This window comes from Balaenoptera musculus, chromosome 9 (genome assembly GCF_009873245.2).
Source record: "Balaenoptera musculus isolate JJ_BM4_2016_0621 chromosome 9, mBalMus1.pri.v3, whole genome shotgun sequence".
In the NCBI taxonomy this organism is placed as follows: domain Eukaryota; kingdom Metazoa; phylum Chordata; class Mammalia; order Artiodactyla; family Balaenopteridae; genus Balaenoptera; species Balaenoptera musculus.
The window spans coordinates 22738932-22759725 of NC_045793.1; the positions used below are offsets into that span (position 1 = coordinate 22738932).

The following is a 20794-nucleotide window of genomic DNA, read 5'->3' on the forward strand; positions in this document are numbered from 1 at the left end:
TTAGGTTTATTCCCGTGTTTGTGTGTGTGTGTGTGTGTGGGTGGGTGGGTGGGTGTGTTTAGTGCGATTTTAAACTTTTTTTTTTTACTTTCTGATATTTCATTGTTACTGTAAAGAAATGCAACAGATTTCTGTATATTAATCTTGTACCCTGCTACCTTGCTGAATTCATTTATTAGTTCTAATAGTTTTTGTGTGGAGTCTTTAGGTTTTCTGTATAGAGTATTGTGTCATCTGCATATAATGACAATTTTACCTCTTCCCTTCCAATTTGGATACCTTTTATTTCTTTTTCTTGTCTGGTTGCTGAGGCTAGGACTTCCAATAATACGTTGAATAGCAGTGGTGAGAGTGGGCACCCTTGTCTTGTTCCAGAATTTAGTGGGAAGGCTTTCAGCTTTTCACTATTGAGTATTGTGTTGGCTGTGGGTTTGTCATAAATGGTTTTTATTATGTTGAGATGTATTCCCCCTATACCCACTTCAGTGAGAGTTTTCATCGTGAATGGATGTTGAATTTTATCACATGCTTTTTCTACATCTATTGAGATGATCATATGGTTTTTGTCTTTTCTTTTGTTGATGTGGTATATCACCTTGATTTGCATACGTTGAACCATCTTTGTGACCCTGGTAAGAATCCAGCTTGATCATGGTGTATGATCCTTTATATGTGTTGTTGGAGTTGGCTTGCTTAAATTTTGTTGAGGATTTTTGCATCTCTGTTTGTCAAAGATATTGGCCAGTAATTTTCTTTTTTTGTAGTGTCTTTGTTTTTGGTATCAGGGTGATGGTGGCTGCATAAACTGACTTTGGGAGTGTTTCCTCCTCTTAAATCTTTTGGAATAATTTGAGAAGGATAGGTATACGTTCCTCTTTGTATGTTTGGTTGAATTCCCCAGTTAAGCCATCTGGTCCTGGATTTTGTTTGTGGGGAGTATTTGGGTTTTTTTGTTTGTTTTTTATTACAGATTCTATTACACTTCTAGTGATTGGTCTGTTCAAATTATGTTTCTTCTTGATTCAGTTCTGGCTGACTGTATGTTTCTAAAACCTTTTCTGTTTCTTCTCGGTTGTTCAATTTGTTGGTTTATAACTGTTCATAGTATTTTCTTATGATTTTTTGTATTTCTGCAGCATTGGTTGTTATTTCTCATTTCTTATTTTGTTTATTTGGGTCTTCTCTCTTTTCTTTTTGGTAGCCTGGCTAGAGGTTTGTTGATTTTGTTTATCCTTTCAAAAAACCAGCTCTTGGTTTTATTGATCTTTTCTATTGTTGTTTTGATCTCTATTTTATTTATTTCCTCTCTGATCTTTATTATTTCCTTCCTTCTAATGACTTTGGGTTTTGTTTCTTCTTCTTTTTTCTAATTCTTTTAGGTGGTAGGTTAGGTTATTTACTTGAGATTTTACTTGTTGCTCGAGAACGGCCTGTATTGCTCTGAATTTCCCTCTTTGAACTACTTTTGCTGCATCCATAGATTTTGTAGGTTGTGTTTTCATTGTCATTTGTCTCGAGGTATTTTCTGATTTCCTTTTTGATTTCATTGTTGACTCATTGGTTTTTTAGTAGGATGTTGTTTAGTCTCCATATGATTGTTTTTTCCCATTTTTCTTTCTGTGGTTGATTTCTAGTTTCATACTGTTGCGGTCAGAAAAGATGCTTGAAATAATTTCTGTCTTCTTAAATTCATTGAGGCTTGTTTTGTGTCCTCGTGTGTGGTCTATCCTAGAGAATGTTCCATGAGCACTTGAAAAGAATGTGTATTTTGTTTGTTTTTGTTTTTTTTTTGGATGAAGTGTCCTGTAGATACCAATTAAGTACATCCGTTCTATTGTGTCATTTAGGATCTCTCTTGCCTTATTGATTTTCTGTCTGAAAGATCTGTCCATTGATGTCAGTGGGGTGTTAAAGTCTCCTACTATTATTGTATTCCTGTCAATTTCTCCCTTTATGTCTGTTAGTATTTATTTTGTATATTTAGGTGTTCCTACATTGGGTGCATATATATGTTAACAAGTGTAATGTCCTCTTCTTGTACTAATCCCTTTATCATTATATAGTGTCCTTCTTTGTTTTTCTTTTTGGACTTTGCTTTAAAGTCTGTTTTGTCTGATATGAATATCGCTACCCCTGCTTTCTTATTGTTTCCATTTGCATGAAATATCTTTTTCCATCCCCTCACTTTCAATCTATGTGTGACTTTTGCCCTAAAGTGAGTCTCTTGTAGGCAGCATATTGTAGGTACTTGTTTTTTTTATCCGAGCAGATTTGAAATTTTTATTCTAGTTATGCACTTCCCAAATCCAGAGTTTCTATTTGGTTCCTTTAAAAAAAAAACCAAAATTCATTTTTTCCTCTTTATTGATACTCTCTCTCGGGTGAGGCATGATTGTCATGCCTTTAACTTTTTAATTCCCTTTAATTCTTTAGATATGGTTTCTTTTGCTTCTTTGAACATATTTATATTAGTTGACTTAAAGGCTTTGCCTAGTAAATCCAACATCTGGGCTCCTTCAAGAATAATTTCTATTGACTGCTGTTTTTCACTGTATCTCACTATTTCTTTTTGTGTCATAGCTTTTTGCCAAAAACTGGATATTTAATATACTGTGGTAACTGACAATCTTATTTCCCCCTTTTCCATCCTCAGAGTTTGTTTTTGTTGCTGTTTGTTGTTGTTGTTTGTTTAGTGACTTTCCTGGACTAATTCTGCAGTCCTTATTCTTTATCATGTGTGGCTACTGAAGTCTCCTTGGTTAGCTGAGTCTTCGGATAATGATTTGACAGATTTTCTTAAATGCTTTTGACCAACATGTCTCCCATCTTTTTTTCAGTGGGCATTTTGTGTGTTGGGGTATGCATAACTGTGCCTTAGTCTTCCCTTCCTAACTGTGCAGAAACTCAAAGTTGAGCATGGGTGAGAGGCTAGAGCTCTGTAAGATCTTTCCTGGCTATTTGCACAGCCTTCTAGATCCCCAGGAATAGGTCAGAAATTAAAGCCCCTTAGGGGCATCTCATTTCTTAGATTTTCTTTTTAAGTTTTTTTGGCCAGACTCTTGTTTGCGCCAACTAGAATCAATACCTGTGGCAACTGCAGTGTTAAGCAATTGCCGCTGTTTTTTGGGAGACAAACCTCCTGGGGATGGGGCTTTCCTCACTGAATGTCCTCAGAGTCAGATGAAATAAAAATTAGCTTTGGGGAATTCCCTGATGGTCCAGTGGTTTGGACTCCACGCTTCCACTGCAGAGTGCATGGGCTCGACCCCTGGTTGGGGAACTGAGATTCCACATGCTGTGTAGCACGGCCAAAAAATTAGCTTCATGAATGGGGCTTTTTTAAGGAGCATCATTCAGGTCAAGTAGTGACAGTGCTCTGGGAACAGGGCTTTTGATGGTGCTCCAAATTTATCTGCCTCTTTCAGTGGCTACTAGGCTGCTGGCTTTCATAGCTAGTGTGGTTCTGAGGCCCTGGTTTCCAAGGCTACCATGAAGCTGGGAAGAGGGTATGAAATAGAGCAAGTTAAAATACCAGAAAGCTTACTGTTCTTATGAAAATTCAGCTGTTCCTCTTGAATAAATGTTCCTAGGATTGTTGCAATCCTTTAGCTAACTTCTAGAGTGTTGAAAAAGTTGATTTTGAAAATTTACACGAGTATTCTCATTGCTTTTATGGAAGAGTGTATTTTCAGAGGTCCTTCATTCATAATTCCAAAAGTGCTTCTCATTCTGTCTGTGCTTTTTTTTCAAAAAAAATATTTATTTATTTATTTATTTGGTCGCGCCGGGTCTTAGTTGCGGCTCGCAGGCTTGTTAGTTGCAGCTTGTGGGCTTGTTAGTTGCGGCTCACTGGCTCCTTAGTTGCAGCACACAGGCTTCTTAGTTGTGGCATATGAACTCTCAGTTGAGGCATGCATGTGGGATCTAATTCCCTGACCAGGGATTGAACCCGGGCCCCCTGAATTGGGAGCATGGAGTCTTAATCACTGTGCCACCAGGGAAGTCCCCCTGTCTGTGCTTTTAGCCACTATGCACATAGCCTCTGTTCTTTATGATATCTAATTATGGCCTATGTCTATTTATTGTCAGCCATGAAAGTCCAGTCTTTGATTTCATTGAGAGCTGCTTGCGAAATAAACATGAAATGGTTATTTATGAAGCTGCTTCAGCTATCATCCATCTTCCTAACTGTACTGCAAGGGAGTTGGCACCTGCTGTTTCAGGTTAGTTGTATATTTGATAACTGGCTATTGTTTATTTTCTTATGTTTTTGTTTTAAGTTCCATAGGTCTACAGAATAGGTATTTTTGAACCTTAGCTCTGTATATATAGCCTTTACATTTTGATACGTAAATGATTTATTTTAGCTGTTTTTTAATTACAGTTGTACCTCCATATCCTTGGGTTCCACATCCCACCGATTCAACCCAATCGATTCACGGTTGGTTGAATCCTCAGATGTGGAACCTGCAGATACCAAGGGCTGATTGTGCTACACCATTTTATATAAGGGTCTTTAGCATCCCCAGATTTGGGTATCTGCCAGGGGTCCTGGAAGGTCCAGGGTCCAGTCCCCTGCAGATATGGAGGGGTGACTGTATTTCTTTTTCTGAAGTTATCATTTCCCCATATTAAAAAATTTAAGTTTTTACTTAGAAAACAAGTAACTTTAATGCCTTCAGTTCTCCATGTTTAAAAAACCCATGTACTCTTACAACCATAAATATTAACACTCTTTAAATTCAGATATTAATGGGTATATTACGTTTTTTAGGAAAAAAAATAAACTTTGTTTCCTGTATTTAAAGTTTTTATAGCTCAACAAAAAGTACTTTTTCTATTTTTGATGATGTATTTTTCATGTGAATTTTTGATGCTGTGATCTAATTTCCTTATGCGTATTTTGAATGTGATTCTTCATGTATTTTCAGAAACATGCTATATGTTGAAATGAGCTATGTTCACAGTGACCTTTTTTCTTTCCTAGTTCTTCAGCTTTTCTGTAGTTCTCCTAAGCCAGCTTTGAGATATGCAGCTGTGAGGACCTTGAACAAGGTAGGTGTTCCTTTGCTAACTATTGACTTGTATCAGTGTTCAATTGAGAAACATTAAATACGAAGCATTTGGCTTTCTGTCCAAGGTTAGTAGATATGATTTATGGGCTTCACTTCTGTAGCACCTCACTTGTATTTGCAGCCTTAGATATGGCCATTTATACTATTATTCATGTGCTCAATAGCCACATGTAGTTAGTGACTATCATATAGAATATTTCTATCATGGCAGGAAGTTCAGTGCTGGTCTATAGCAACACTATCCAATAGAAACACTATGTGAGTCACATATGCAATTTTAAATTTTATTGTAACCACATTAAATTCTTTTATGATGAGATTAATTTTAAACATATATTTTATTTACCCTAACATTTATAAAATTTATCAATGTGATCAGTATAAAATTATTAGAGATATATTTTACCTTCTGTTTTTTCATATTAAGTCTTTGATATCCGGTGTATATTTTGTATTTACAGCATACCTCTGTTTGGAATAACCACATTTCAAAGGCTTAGTAGTCACATATGGTTATTGGCTACTATATTGAACAGCATAAATCTAGAGGATACAGTGCAGAAACACAGAAGGAATTAAATAACTATAAAAATTTTATTTTATTTATTTATTTTTAAAAATATTTATTTATGTGGTTGTGCTGGGTCTTAGTTGCGGCAGGCAGGCTCCTTAGTTGTGGCTTACCAGCTCCTTATTTGCGGCTCGCTGGCTCCTTAGTTGTGGCATGCAAACTCTTAGTTGTTTCATGCATGTGGGATCTAGTTCCCTGACCAGGGATCGAACCCAGGCCGCCTGCATTGGGAGTGCGAAGTCCCAACCACTGTGCCACCAGGGAAGTCCCTAAAAATTTTAAATGAAAGTTTAATGTTGTAGAATACTGGTCTAATGTAATATGTGGTTGACTATAAATTAATTGTATTAACAATTGGAGGAGAGAGAAATTTAGAGCAGCCATAGAAGGAGGCTTTATAGAACAATATGGATTGTATTTTGAAGAGTTGATATCGGTTCACATTCCTTCATCTATAATCTTGGGACCAGATGTATCTCAGAAATCAGTATTTTGAGAATTTTAGAGAGGTAATATGGTGCCATCTCTTATATTAATACTAACCCCTTTGGGCCTGGAGCAGTTAGACACATTAGACACGTTAATATTTCTGCTTTATACGTATGACTATCCTCACTACATGGAATAAATTAAGACTCAGTTTTACATTAGTTTGGGTCATTTTTTGCTGTTAAGTGATTTTGATGGCAATACTTTGCTGAGTTTTCAAAATTTTAGCATTATGGATAAAGAATTCTATACCAGTATAGGATTAGGCAGAGAGGTGAACATCATCAACAAAAGCAAAGAAGCAGGACAATGACAGACATGTTTTACTGACCATGAGCAATCCAGTTTGGTTGGAGTTTGCTTGCTTAAATACAGAAGTGTTTTATAAGTGGTAAGATATTACATTTAAGTGTCTTCGAGTAGTGTTTATCATTCTAGGTCCTACTCTCAGAGATTCTAAAATCTAGTGGAATAGGTAACCATGAACACATGTACTATAAGGAGAAACAGGCCAACTGTAATAAAAGGCAGAATATGATATTGTTATAAAGGTTATAGAAACTTAGGAAGATAAAGTGCTGTGCTATACTGTAACTAGCAGTTAATCATTTATCAAATGATATATCGTATCTTATTTATTAGAAACATTCATCTTGAAAAAATTGCTTTTTACCATATGTTGTCCCATTTAGATTTTAAAAAGGCATTTACCTTAATTAAAATTTCTGACCAGTCCCTCCCATCAAGCCTCTTAGATAGCCTCATCCACCAGAGGGCAGACAGCAGAAGCAAGAAGAACTACAATCCTGCAGCCTGTGGAACAAAAACCACATTCACAGAAAGATAGACAAGATGAAAAGGCAGAGGGCTATGTACCAGATGAAGGAACAAGATAAAACCCCAGAAAAACAACTAAATGAAGTGGAGATAGGCAACCTTCCAGAAAAAGAACTCAGAATAATGATAGTGAAGATGATCCAGGACCTCGGAAAAACAATGGAGGCAAAGATTGAGAACATGCAAGGAATGTTTAACAAAGACCTAGAAGAATTAAAGAACAAACAAACAGAGATGAACAATACAATAACTGAAATGAAAACTACACTAGAAGGAGTCAATAGCAGAATAACTGAGGCAGAAGAACGGATAAGTGACCTGGAAGACAGAATGGTGGAATTCAGTGCTGCGGAACAGAATAAAGAAAAAAAAATGAAAAGAAATGAAGACAGCCTAAGAGACCTCTGGGACAACATTAAAGGCAACAACATTCGCATTATAGGGATCCCAGAAGGAGAAGAGAGAAAGGACCAGAGAAAATATTTGAAGAGATAATAGTTGAAAACTTCCCTAACATGGGAAAGGAAATAGCCACCCAAGTCCAGGAAGCACAGAGAGTCCCATATAGGATAAACCCAAGGAGAAACACGCTGAGACACAGAGTAATCAAATTGGCAAAAATTAAAGACAAAGAAAAATTACTGAAAGCAGCCAGGGAAAAACTACAAATAACATACAAGGGAACTCCCATAAGGTTAACAGCTGATTTCTCAGCAGAAACTCTACAAGACAGAAGAGAGTGGCATGATATACTTAAAGTGATGAAAGGGAAGAACCTACAACCAAGATTACGTTACCCGGCAAGGATCTCATTCAGATTTGATGGAGAAATTAAAGTGTTTACAGATAAGCAAAAGCTGAGAGAATTCAGCACCACCAAACCAGCTCTACAACAAATGCTAAAGGAACTTCTCTAAGTGGGAAACACAAGAGAAGAAAAGGACCTACAAAAACAAACCCAAAACAATTAAGAAAATGGTCATAGGAACATACGTATCGATAATAGCCTTAAACGTGAATGGATTAAATGCTCCAGCCGAAAGACACAGGCTTGCTGAATGGATACAAAAACAAGACCCATATATATGCTGTCTACAAGAGACCCACTTCAGACCTAGGGACACATACAGACTGAAAGTGGGGGGATGGAAAAAGATATTCCATGCAAATGGAAATCAAAAGAAAGCTGGAGTAGCAATACTCATATCAGATAAAATAGACTTTAAAATAAGAATGTTACAAGAGACAAGGAAAGACACTACATAATGATCAAGGGATCAATCCAAGAAGAAGATATAACAATTATAAATATATATGCACCCAACATAGGAGCACCTCAATAAATAAGGCAACTGCTAACAGCTATAAAAGAGGAAATCGACAGTAACACAGTAATAGTGGGGGACTTTAACACCTCACTTACACCAATGGACAGATCATCCAAAATGAAAATAAATAAGGAAACAGAAGCTTTAAGTGACACAACAGACCAGATAGATTTAATTGATATTTATAGGACATTCCATCCCAAAACAGCAGATTACACTTTCTTCTCAAGTGCACACGGAACATTCTCCAGGATAGATCACATCTTGGGTCACAAATCAAGCCTCAGTAAATTTAAGAATACTGAAATCATATCAAGCATCTTTTCTGACCACAACGCTATGAGATAAGAAATGAATTACAGGGGAAAAAACATAAAAAACACAAACACATAGAGGCTAAACAATACATTACTAAATAACCAAGAGATCACTGAAGAAATCAGAGGAAATCAAAAAATACCTAGAAACATATGACAATGAAAACACGACGATCCAAAACCTATGGGATGCAGCAAAAGCAGTTCTAAGAGGGAAGTTTATAGCTATACAAGCCTACCTCAAGAAACAAGAAAAATCTCAAAAAAGCAATCTAACCTTACACCTAAAGGAACTAGAGAAAGAAGAATAAACAAAACCCAAAGTTAGCTGAAGGAAAGAAATCATAAAGATCAGAGCAGAAATAAATGAAATAGAAACAAAGAAAACAATAGCAAAGATCAATAAAACTAAAAGCTGGTTCTTTGAGAAGATAAACAAAATTGATAAACCATTAGCCAGACTCATCAAGAAAAAGAGGGAGAGGACTCAAATCAATAAAATTAGAAATGAAAAAGGAGAAGTTACAACAGACACCGCAGAAATACAAAGCATCCTAAGAGACTACTACAAACAACTCTATGCCAATAAAATGGACAACCTGGAAGAAATGGACAAATTCTTAGAAAGGTATAACCTTCCAAGACTGAACCAGGAAGAAACAGAAAATATGAACAGAACAATCACAAGTAATGAAATTGAAACTGTGATTAAAAATCTTCCAACAAACAAAAGTCCAGGACCAGATGGCTTCACAGGTGAATTCTATCAAACATTTAGAGAAGAGCTAACACCCATCCTTCTCAAACTCTTCCAAAAAATTGCAGAGGAAGGAACACTCCCAAACTCATTCTGTGAGGCCACCATCACCCTGATACCAAAACCAGACAAAGATACTACAAAAAAAGAAAATTACAGACCAATATCACTGATGAATATAGATGCAAAAATCCTCAACAAAATACTAGCAAAACAGAATCCAACAACACATTAAAAGGATCATACACCATGATCAAGTGGGATTTATCCCAGGGAGGCAAGGATTCTTCAGTATACGCAAATAAATCAATGTGATACACCATATTAACAAACTGAAGAATAAAAACCATATGACCATCTCAATAGATGCAGAAAAAGCTTTTGACAAAATTCAACACCCATTTATGATAAAAACTCTCCAGAAAGGGCATAGAGGGAACCTACCTCAACATAATAAAGGCCATATACAACAAACCCACAGCAAACATCATTCTCAGTGGTGAAAAACTGAAGGCATTTCCTCTAAGATCAGGAACGAGACAAGGATGTCCACTCTCACCACTATTATTCAACATAGTTTTGGAAGTCCTAGCCATGGCAATCAGAGAAGAAAAAGAAATAAAAGGAATACAAATTGGAAAAGAAGAAGTAAAACTGTCACTGTTTGCAGATGACATGATACTATACATAGAGAATCCTAAAGATGCCACCAGAAAACTACTAGAGCTAATCAATGAATTTGGTAAAGTTGCAGGATACAAAATTAATGCACAGAAATCTCTTGCGTTCCTATATACTAATGATGAAAAATCTGAAAGAGAAATTAAGGAAACACTCCCATTTACCACTGCAACAAAAAGAATAAAATACCTAGGAATAAACCTACCTAGGGAGACAGAAGACCTGTATGCAGAAAACTATAAGACACTGATGAAAGAAATTAAAGATGATACCAACAGATGGAGAGATATACCATGTTCTTGGATTGGAAGAATCAATATTGTGAAAATGACTATACTACCCAAAGCAATCTACAGATTCAATGCAATCCCTATCAAATTACCAATGGCATTTTTTACAGAACTAGAACAAAAAATCTTAAAATTTGTATGGAGACACAAAAGACCCCGAATAGGCAAAGCAGTCTTGAGGGAAAACAACGGAGCTGGAGGAATCAGATTCCCTGACTTCAGACTATACTACAAAGATACAGTAATCAAGACAATATGGTACTGGCACAAAAACAGAAACACAGATCAATGGAACAAGATAGAAAGCCCAGAGATAAACCCATGCACCTATGGTCAACTAATCTATGACAAAGGAGGCAAGGATATACAATGGAGAAAAGACAGTCTCTTCAGTAAGTGGTGCTGGGAAAACTGGACAGCTACATGTAAAAGAATGAAATTAGAACACTCCCTAACATCATACACAAAAATAAACTCAAAATGGATTCGAGACCTAAATGTAAGACCGGACACTATAAAACTCTTTAGAGGAAAACAGGAAGAACACTCTTTGACATAAATCACAGCAAGATCTTTTTTGATCCCCCTCCTAGAGTAATAGAAATAAAAAAAAATAAACAAATGGGACCTAATGAAACTTCAAAGCTTTTGCACAGCAAAGGAAACCATAAACGAGACGAAAAGACAACCCTCGGAATGGGAGAAAATATTCACAAACGAATCAATGGACAAAGGATTAATCTCCAAAATATATCAACAGCTCATGTAGCTCAATATTAAAGAAACAAACAACCCAATCCAAAAATGGGCAGAAGACCTAAATAGACCTTTCGCCAAAGAAGACATACAGATGGCCAAGAAGCACATGAAAAGCTGCTCATCACTAATTATTAGAGAAATGCAAATCAAAACTACAATGAGGTATCACCTCACACCACTTAGAATGGGCATCATCAGAAAATCTACAAACAACAAATGCTGGAGAGGGTGTGGAGAAAAGGGACCCCTCTTGCACTGTTGGTGGGAATGTAAATTGATACAGCCACTATGGAGAACAGTATGGAGGTTCCTTAAAAAACTAAAACTAGAATTACCATATGATCCAGCAATCCCACTACTGGGCATATACCCAGAGAAAACCATAATTCAAAAAGACACATGCACCCCAATGTTCATTGCAGCACTGTTTACAATAGCCAGGTCATGGAAGCAACCTAAATGCCCATCGACAGACGAATGGATAAAGAAGATGTGGTACATATATACAATGGAATATTACTTAGCCATAAAAAGGAACAAAATTGGGTCATTTGTTGAGACGTGGATGGATCTAGAGAGTGTCATACAGAGTGAAGTAAGTCAGAAAGAGAAAAACAAATATCGTATATTAACGCATGTATGTGGAACCTAGAAAAATGGTACAGGTGAACCAGTTTGCAGGGCAGAAGTTGAGACACAGATGTAGAGAACAAACATATGGACACCAAGGGGGGAAAACCACGGTGGGGTGGGTATGGTTGTGTGCTGAATTGGGCGATTGTGATTGACATGTATACACTGATGTGTATAAAATTGATGACTAATAAGAACCTGCAGTATAAAAAAACAAAGAAACAAATAAAAAAACAACTAATACTAAACTTTCTTTGGGTTATGTGTATGGAAGTATGTTAATATAAATGTTTCAGATATTACATGAAATTTCTAAAAATCTTATATGTTCTGGTATAATGTTATAAGTCATAAGTCATAATTCTAGTTATTACTTTAAAATGTGTATCTCAGAAATAACTAAATTTCCTTGTCAATTGCATTATTATGAACTTTCATCAAATCTTTAACCGTGGTCATTTTTAAGTCTTTTGTCATTTACAGAGAGTTCTGGGTGCTTTCACAAAAATGTTCCTATAAAAGGGTTTCATTTTCAAGGAATTCATGGAAAAGACTCTGACAAGTACAGGTTTCTGATAACTGACTGTACTGCTGAAGTGAATGAATAAACATTTTCAGAACTCTAATGGAAAACTGATGAATTCTTAAAAGTGCTAACAAAAGATCAAGATGAAAAAAAAATTAATTACATGGGACTGAGTGAACTGATGAGGATGATTATAATTTTTATGACTTTCTGTTTGAATTTAAAAAAAAATCCCACAAGGATTCAGAGGCAAAAATGTACAAATCAATTTTCACTGCAAAGTAAAGGAGCTGTTACAGTGTAGGATTACTGGACTGGATGTTAATATTATGACATAGTATGAGTGTGTTTCGTGTTTGGTAATTGCAATCATTGTTGCTTTTGTTGTGGTCATCCATTTACAATGCTTGGTGTCAGTTTATTTATCTCTTGTAAAAATAAAATACAGTGTGTGTGTGTGTGTGTGTGTGTGTGTGTGTGTGTGAGTTGTGAAAAAAAAAGGAAACTTTTAAATTCCTGATTCTGGTTTTGCACACCTGTATAATTAATGGTGATGATCATATTATAAGGGGAGGCCCAAATAGAAATTACAAATAAAGGAAATAATATTCCATTTTTTAAAGTAAAAAAAAAAAAATTTCTATTTTCGTCTTCTTTTCTTTTTTGAAGTTCTGGTCTTTATCAGTAGCAATTTGCTTAATTTTTTTCTTGCCCTTTGACAAGGTGGCAATGAAGCACCCCTCTGCTGTTACTGCCTGCAATCTGGACTTAGAAAACTTGATCACAGACTCAAACAGAAGCATTGCTACCCTGGCCATTACTACACTCCTCAAAACAGGAAGTGAGAGCAGTGTGGACAGGCTCATGAAGCAGATATCATCCTTTGTGTCTGAAATCTCAGATGAGTTCAAGGTAAGAGTTTAAATATGAGCATGTTTTCTCCCAGTCTCTGGCTTACCTATTTCATTTCTTTTTTTTTTTTCAATAAATTTTATTTGCTTTTAAAAAATAATAATTCTTATTAAAAATAGAGATGTACATGACATATATATGAAGAATATAAATAAATCACCTAAAAAACAGCTACAAATTACCCAAAATCTCAATATCCCAGAACAACTTTATGATATTTGTTAAACATGATTCCAAATATAGCTCTGTATATGTGCAGTTGGGTAAATGAATAGCTAGATATATTCAGAAAAAAATTAATAGAAAAAAATTAATAGAAATATAATCATACTATGAATATTATTTTAAAATTAACAATATAAAAATATATTTTGAACTTTAAAAAGGAAAATAATTAAAACTGAAGTTAATTGTGAACTTCAAATAAGTATTTCTTTATGCAAGACAGTTTTTTCTTTTTTTTTTTTATTTTAAACATTTTATCAAGAAGGCACATTTTTTTTTATACAGCAGGTTTTTATTAGTCATCAATTTTATACACATCAGTGTATACATGTCAATCCCAATCACCCAATTCATCACACCACCACCCCCACCCCCCCCGCAGCTTTCCCCCTCTGGTGTCCATATGTTTGTTCTCTACATCTGTGTCTCAATTTCTGCCCTGCAAACTGGTTCATCTGTACCATTTTTCTAGGTTCCACATATATGCGTTAATATACGATATTTATTTTTCTCTTTCTGACTTACTTCACTCTGTATTACACTCTCTAGATCCATCCACGTCTCAACAAATGACCCAATTTTGTTCCTTTTTATGGCTGAGTAATATTCCATTGTATATATGTACCACATCTTCTTTATCCATTCGTCTGTCGATGGGCATTTAGGTTGCTTCCATGACCTGGCTATTGTAAACAGTGCTGCAATGAACATTGGGGTGCATGTGTCTTTTTGAATTATGGTTTTCTCTGGGTATATGCCCAGTAGTGGGATTGCTGGATCATATGGTAATTCTAGTTTTAGTTTTTTAAGGAACCTCCATACTGTTCTCCATAGTGGCTGTATCAATTTACATTCCCACCAACAGTGCAAGAGGGGTCCCTTTTCTCCACACCCTCTCCAGCATTTGTTGTTTGTAGATTTTCTGATGATGCCCATTCTAAGTGGTGTGAGGTGATACCTCATTGTAGTTTTGATTTGCATTTCTCTAATAATTAGTGATGAGCAGCTTTTCATGTGCTTCTTGGCCATCTGTATGTCTTCTTTGGCGAAAGGTCTATTTAGGTCTTCTGCCCATTTTTGGATTGGGTTGTTTGTTTCTTTAATATTGAGCTACATGAGCTGTTGATATATTTTGGAGATTAATCCTTTGTCCATTGATTCGTTTGTGAATATTTTCTCCCATTCCGAGGGTTGTCTTTTCGTCTCGTTTATGGTTTCCTTTGCTGTGCAAAAGCTTTGAAGTTTCATTAGGTCCCATTTGTTTATTTTTTTTTATTTCTATTACTCTAGGAGGGGGATCAAAAAAGATCTTGCTGTGATTTATGTCAAAGAGTGTTCTTCCTGTTTTCCTCTAAAGAGTTTTATAGTGTCCGGTCTTACATTTAGGTCTCGAATCCATTTTGAGTTTATTTTTGTGTATGATGTTAGGGAGTGTTCTAATTTCATTCTTTTACATGTAGCTGTCCAGTTTTCCCAGCACCACTTACTGAAGAGACTGTCTTTTCTCCATTGTATATCCTTGCCTCCTTTGTCATAGATTAGTTGACCATAGGTGCATGGGTTTATCTCTGGGCTTTCTATCTTGTTCCATTGATCTGTGTTTCTGTTTTTGTGCCAGTACCATATTGTCTTGATTACTGTATCTTTGTAGTATAGTCTGAAGTCAGGGAATCTGATTCCTCCAGCTCCGTTGTTTTCCCTCAAGACTGCTTTGCCTATTCGGGGTCTTTTGTGTCTCCATACAAATTTTAAGATTTTTTGTTCTAGTTCCGTAAAAAATGCCATTGGTAATTTGATAGGGATTGCATTGAATCTGTAGATTGCTTTGGGTAGTATAGTCATTTTCACAATATTGATTCTTCCAATCCAAGAACATGGTATATCTCTCCATCTGTTGGTATCATCTTTAATTTCTTTCATCAGTGTCTTATAGTTTTCTGCATACAGGTCTTCTGTCTCCCTAGGTAGGTTTATTCCTAGGTATTTATTCTTTTTGTTGCAGTGGTAAATGGGAGTGTTTCCTTAATTTCTCTTTCAGATTTTTCATCATTAGTATATAGGAACGCAAGAGATTTCTGTGCATTAATTTTGTATCCTGCAACTTTACCAAATTCATTGATTAGCTCTAGTAGTTTTCTGGTGGCATCTTTAGGATTCTCTATGTATAGTATCATGTCATCTGCAAACAGTGACAGTTTTACTTCTTCTTTTCCAATTTGTATTCCTTTTATTTCTTTTTCTTCTCTGATTGCCATGGCTAGGACTTCCAAAACTATGTTGAATAATAGTGGTGAGAGTGGACATCCTTGTCTCGTTCCTGATCTTAGAGGAAATGCTTTCAGTTTTTCACCACTGAGAATGATGTTTGCTGTGGGTTTGTTGTATATGGCCTTTATTATGTTGAGGTAGGTTCCCTCTTTGCCCTTTCTGGAGAGTTTTTATCATAAATGGGTGTTGAATTTTGTCAAAAGCTTTTTCTGCATCTATTGAGATGGTCATATGGTTTTTATTCTTCAGTTTGTTAATATGGTGTATCACATTGATTTATTTGCGTATACTGAAGAATCCTTGCCTCCCTGGGATAAATCCCACTTGATCATGGTGTATGATCCTTTTAATGTGTTGTTGGATTCTGTTTTGCTAGTATTTTGTTGAGGATTTTTGCATCTATATTCATCAGTGATATTGGTCTGTAATTTTCTTTTTTTGTAGTATCTTTGTCTGGTTTTGGTATCAGGGTGATGGTGGCCTCACAGAATGAGTTTGGGAGTGTTCCTTCCTCTGCAATTTTTTGGAAGAGTTTGAGAAGGATGGGTGTTAGCTCTTCTCTAAATGTTTGATAGAATTCACCTGTGAAGCCATCTGGTCCTGGACTTTTGTTTGTTGGAAGATTTTTAATCACAGTTTCAATTTCATTACTTGTGATTGTTCTGTTCATATTTTCTGTTTCTTCCTGGTTCAGTCTTGGAAGGTTATACCTTTCTAAGAATTTGTCCATTTCTTCCAGGTTGTCCATTTTATTGGCATAGAGTTGTTTGTAGTAGTCTCTTAGGATGCTTTGTATTTCTGCGGTGTCTGTTGTAACTTCTCCTTTTTCATTTCTGATTTTATTGATTTGAGTCCTCTCCCTCTTTTTCTTGATGAGTCTGGCTAATGGTTTATCAATTTTGTTTATCTTCTCAAAGAACCAGCTTTTAGTTTTATTGATCTTTGCTATTGTTTTCTTTGTTTCTATTTCATTTATTTCTGCTCTGATCTTTATGATTTCTTTCCTTCAGCTAACTTTGGGTTTTGTTTATTCTTCTTTCTCTAGTTCCTTTAGGTGTAAGGTTAGATTGCTTTTTGAGATTTTTCTTGTTTCTTGAGGTAGGCTTGTATAGCTATAAACTTCCCTCTTAGAACTGCTTTTGCTGCATCCCATAGGTTTTGGATCGTCGTGTTTTCATTGTCATATGTTTTTAGGTATTTTTTGATTTCCTCTGATTTCTTCAGTGATCTCTTGGTTATTTAGTAATGTATTGTTTAGCCTCTATGTGTTTGTGTTTTTTATGTTTTTTCCCCTGTAATTCATTTCTTATCTCATAGCGTTGTGGTCAGAAAAGATGCTTGATATGATTTCAGTATTCTTAAATTTACTGAGGCTTGATTTGTGACCCAAGATGTGATCTATCCTGGAGAATATTCCGTGTGCACTTGAGAAGAAAGTGTAATCTGCTGTTTTGGGATGGAATGTCCTATAAATATCAATTAAATCTATCTGGTCTGTTGTGTCACTTAAAGCTTCTGTTTCCTTATTTATTTTCATTTTGGATGATCTGTCCATTGGTGTAAGTGAGGTGTTAAAGTCCCCCACTATTACTGTGTTACTGTCGATTTCCTCTTTTATAGCTGTTAGCAGTTGCCTTATTTATTGAGGTGCTCCTATGTTGGGTGCATATATATTTATAATTGTTATATCTTCTTGGATTGATCCCTTGATCATTATGTAGTGTCTTTCCTTGTCTCTTGTAACATTCTTATTTTAAAGTCTATTTTATCTGATATGAGTATTGCTACTCCAGCTTTCTTTTGATTTCCATTTGCATGGAATATCTTTTTCCATCCCCCCACTTTCAGTCTGTATGTGTCCCTAGGTCTGAAGTGGGTCTCTTGTAGACAGCATATATATGGGTCTTGTTTTTGTATCCATTCAGCAAGCCTGTGTCTTTCGGCTGGAGCATTTAATCCATTCACGTTTAAGGTAATTATTGATATGTATGTTCCTTTGACCATTTTCTTAATTGTTTTGGGTATGTTTTTGTAGGTCCTTTTCTTCTCTTGTGTTTCCCACTTAGAGAAGTTCCTTTAGCATTTGTTGTAGAGCTGGTTTGGTGGTGCTGAATTCTCTCAGCTTTTGCTTATCTGTAAACACTTTAATTTCTCCATCAAATCTGAATGAGATCCTTGCCGGGTAACGTAATCTTGGTTGTAGGTTCTTCCCTTTCATCACTTTAAGTATATCATGCCACTCTCTTCTGTCTTGTAGAGTTTCTGCTGAGAAATCAGCTGTTAACCTTATGGGAGTTCCCTTGTATGTTATTTGTAGTTTTTCCCTGGCTGCTTTCAGTAATTTTTCTTTGTCTTTAATTTTTGCCAATTTGATTACTCTGTGTCTCAGCGTGTTTCTCCTTGGGTTTATCCTATATGGGACTCTCTGTGCTTCCTGGACTTGGGTGGCTATTTCCTTTCCCATGTTAGGGAAGTTTTCAACTATTATCTCTTCAAATATTTTCTCTGGTCCTTTCTCTCTTCTCCTTCTGGGATCCCTATAATGCGAATGTTGTTGCCTTTAATGTTGTCCCAGAGGTCTCTTAGGCTGTCTTCATTTCTTTTCATTTTTTTTTCTTTATTCTGTTCCGCAGCACTGAATTCCACCATTCTGTCTTCCAGGTCACTTATCCGTTCTTCTGCCTCAGTTATTCTGCTATTGACTCCTTCTAGTGTAGTTTTCATTTCAGTTATTGTATTGTTCATCTCTGTTTGTTTGTTCTTTAATTCTTCTAGGTCTTTGTTAAACATTCCTTGCATGTTCTCAATCTTTGCCTCCATTGTTTTTCCGAGGTCCTGGATCATCTTCACTATCATTATTCTGAGTTCTTTTTCTGGAAGGTTGCCTATCTCCACTTCATTTAGTTGTTTTTCTGGGGTTTTATCTTGTTCCTTCATCTGGTACATAGCCCCTGCCTTTTTATCTTGTCTATCTTTCTGTGAATGTGGTTTTTGTTCCACAGGCTGCAGGATTGTAGTTCTTCTTGCTTCTGCGGTCTGCCCTCTGGTGGATGAGGCTATCTAAGAGGCTTGTCCTAGTTTCCTGATGGGAGGGACTGGTGGTGGGTAGAGCTGGCTGTTTCTCTGGTGGGCAGATCTCAGTAAAACTTTAATCCACTTGACTGCTGATGGCTGGGGCTGGGTTCCCTCTCTGATTTCTGTTTGGCCTGAGGCAACCCAACACTGGAGCCTACCTGGGCTCTTTGGTGGGGCTAATAGCAGACTCTGGGAGGGCTCACGCCAAGGAGTACTTCCCAGAACTTCTGCTGCCAGGGTCCTTGTCCCCATGGTGAGCCACAGCCACCCCCCTTCTCTGCAGGAGACCCTCCAACACTAGCAGGTAGGTCTGGTTCAGTCTCCCCTGGGGTCACTGCTCCTTCCCCTGGGTCCCGATATGCACACTACTTTGTGTGTGCCCTCCAAGAGTGGAGCCTCTGTTTCCCCCAGTCCTGTCGAAGTCCTGCAGTCAAATCCTACTAGCTTTCAAAGTCTGATTCTCTAGGAATTTCTCCTCCCATTGCCAGACCCCCCCAGGTTGGGAAGCGTGACGTGGGGCTCAGAACCTTCACTCCAGTTGGTGGACTTCTGTGGTTTAAGTGTTCTCCAGTCTGTGAGTCACCCACCCAGCAGTTATGGGATTTGATTGTACTGTGATTGCACCCCTCCTACCATCTCAGTGTGGCTTCTCCTTTGTCTTTGGATGTGGGTTATATTTTTTGGTGAGTTCCAGTGTTTTCCTTTCGATGATTGTCCAGCAGCTAGTTGTGATTCTCGTGTTCTCACAAGAGGCAGTGAGAGCACGTCCTTCTACTCCGCCATCTTGTTTCAGTTCCCTATTTCGTTTCTCAACAGTGTCTTTTGATGAGCAGAAGTTTTAAATTTTTATGAAGTCTAATTTATTAATTTTTTTCCTTCACAGTTATTGCTTTCAGTGTCCTAAAACACTTTTGTCTATTTCCAAGTCTTAAAGATATTTTCCTATGTTTTATTGTAAATGTTTTACAGTTTTAGCTTTTACATTTTGGTCTGTGATCCAACTTGAATTAATATTTGTGTGTGATAAGTTCAGTTTTTTTCCATACTGATTTCCAGTTATTCTAGCATAATTTGTTTAAAACACTTCTCTTTCCCCATTGGAGTGCCTTGGCATCTTTGTCTAAAAAGCAGATAACCATATAATTGTAGGTGTATTTCTGGGATCCATATCACATTCTATCGAACTCTTTGTCAATCCTATGCCAGTACCTCACTGTATCGATTAATGTAGCTTTATGGTACCTCTCAAATGTGTGGTCTTCCAACTTTGTCCTTCTTTTGTTTAATATTCTAGTTCCTATTTCCATATAAAATTTAGAACCAGCTTATAATTTCTGTAAAACAAAGCCTTCTAGGACTGTGATTGGGGTTGTGTTGAATCTATAATCAATTTGTGGAGAATTGATAGCTTAATATTATTTATTCTTCCAGTTTATGAATATGGTATACCTCTCCCTTTATTTAGGTTTTCTTTGTTTTCTCTGAGCAATGGTTTATAGCATTTATTCTAGAGGTCTTGCACATCTTTTGTTAAATTTATATATAAATATTTTATGCTTTTAAAATTCAATTTTATTAACATTTCTATTTCATTGTTTGCTACTAGTATATTAAAAATACTTTTGTCTTTTTTAACTCTCCCATAACTCGGTATTCTTGCTGAGTACCCTTATTGGTTCTAGTAGTTGTTATATGCATTCCTTAGGATTGTCTATATAAATAATCATGTTATCTGTGAATGGAGACATTTTTACTTCATTTCCAATCCAAATACCTTTCCTTTCTTTTTCTTGTCTTATTAAAATGGCTGGGACTTCCAATACAGTGTTGAAGAGAACTGGTGAGAATGTGTCAGAGATAATCAAAATAGCAATAAATTTCAGTTAGAAGAATTAAAGTAAAAAGATATTATTCCTTCATTTGTATTTAATTCTCAGTCAAGAGGTATAGCTGACTCTATTTACTCTCTTCTTGTATTTATCTACTTTTAAAAAACAAACGTAGCCTGTATATTCAAGTAGACATTTTGAATCTTTGGGAAACCTTGGGAG

At 36.2% G+C, this 20794-nt stretch overlaps 1 protein-coding gene across 2 annotated transcripts in view; it reads left to right on the forward strand.

Moving 5' to 3' along the window:
- COPG2 (COPI coat complex subunit gamma 2) overlaps positions 1-20794 on the forward strand; it is a 137724-nt gene that overhangs the window by 63915 nt on the left and 53015 nt on the right. For both annotated transcript variants that reach the window (XM_036864135.1, XM_036864134.1), the window contains 3 exons: positions 4090-4223; positions 4988-5055; positions 12987-13175. In XM_036864135.1, coding sequence (XP_036720030.1) covers positions 4090-4223; positions 4988-5055; positions 12987-13175 — 391 coding nt within the window. The remainder of the gene's footprint in view (positions 1-4089; positions 4224-4987; positions 5056-12986; positions 13176-20794) is intronic.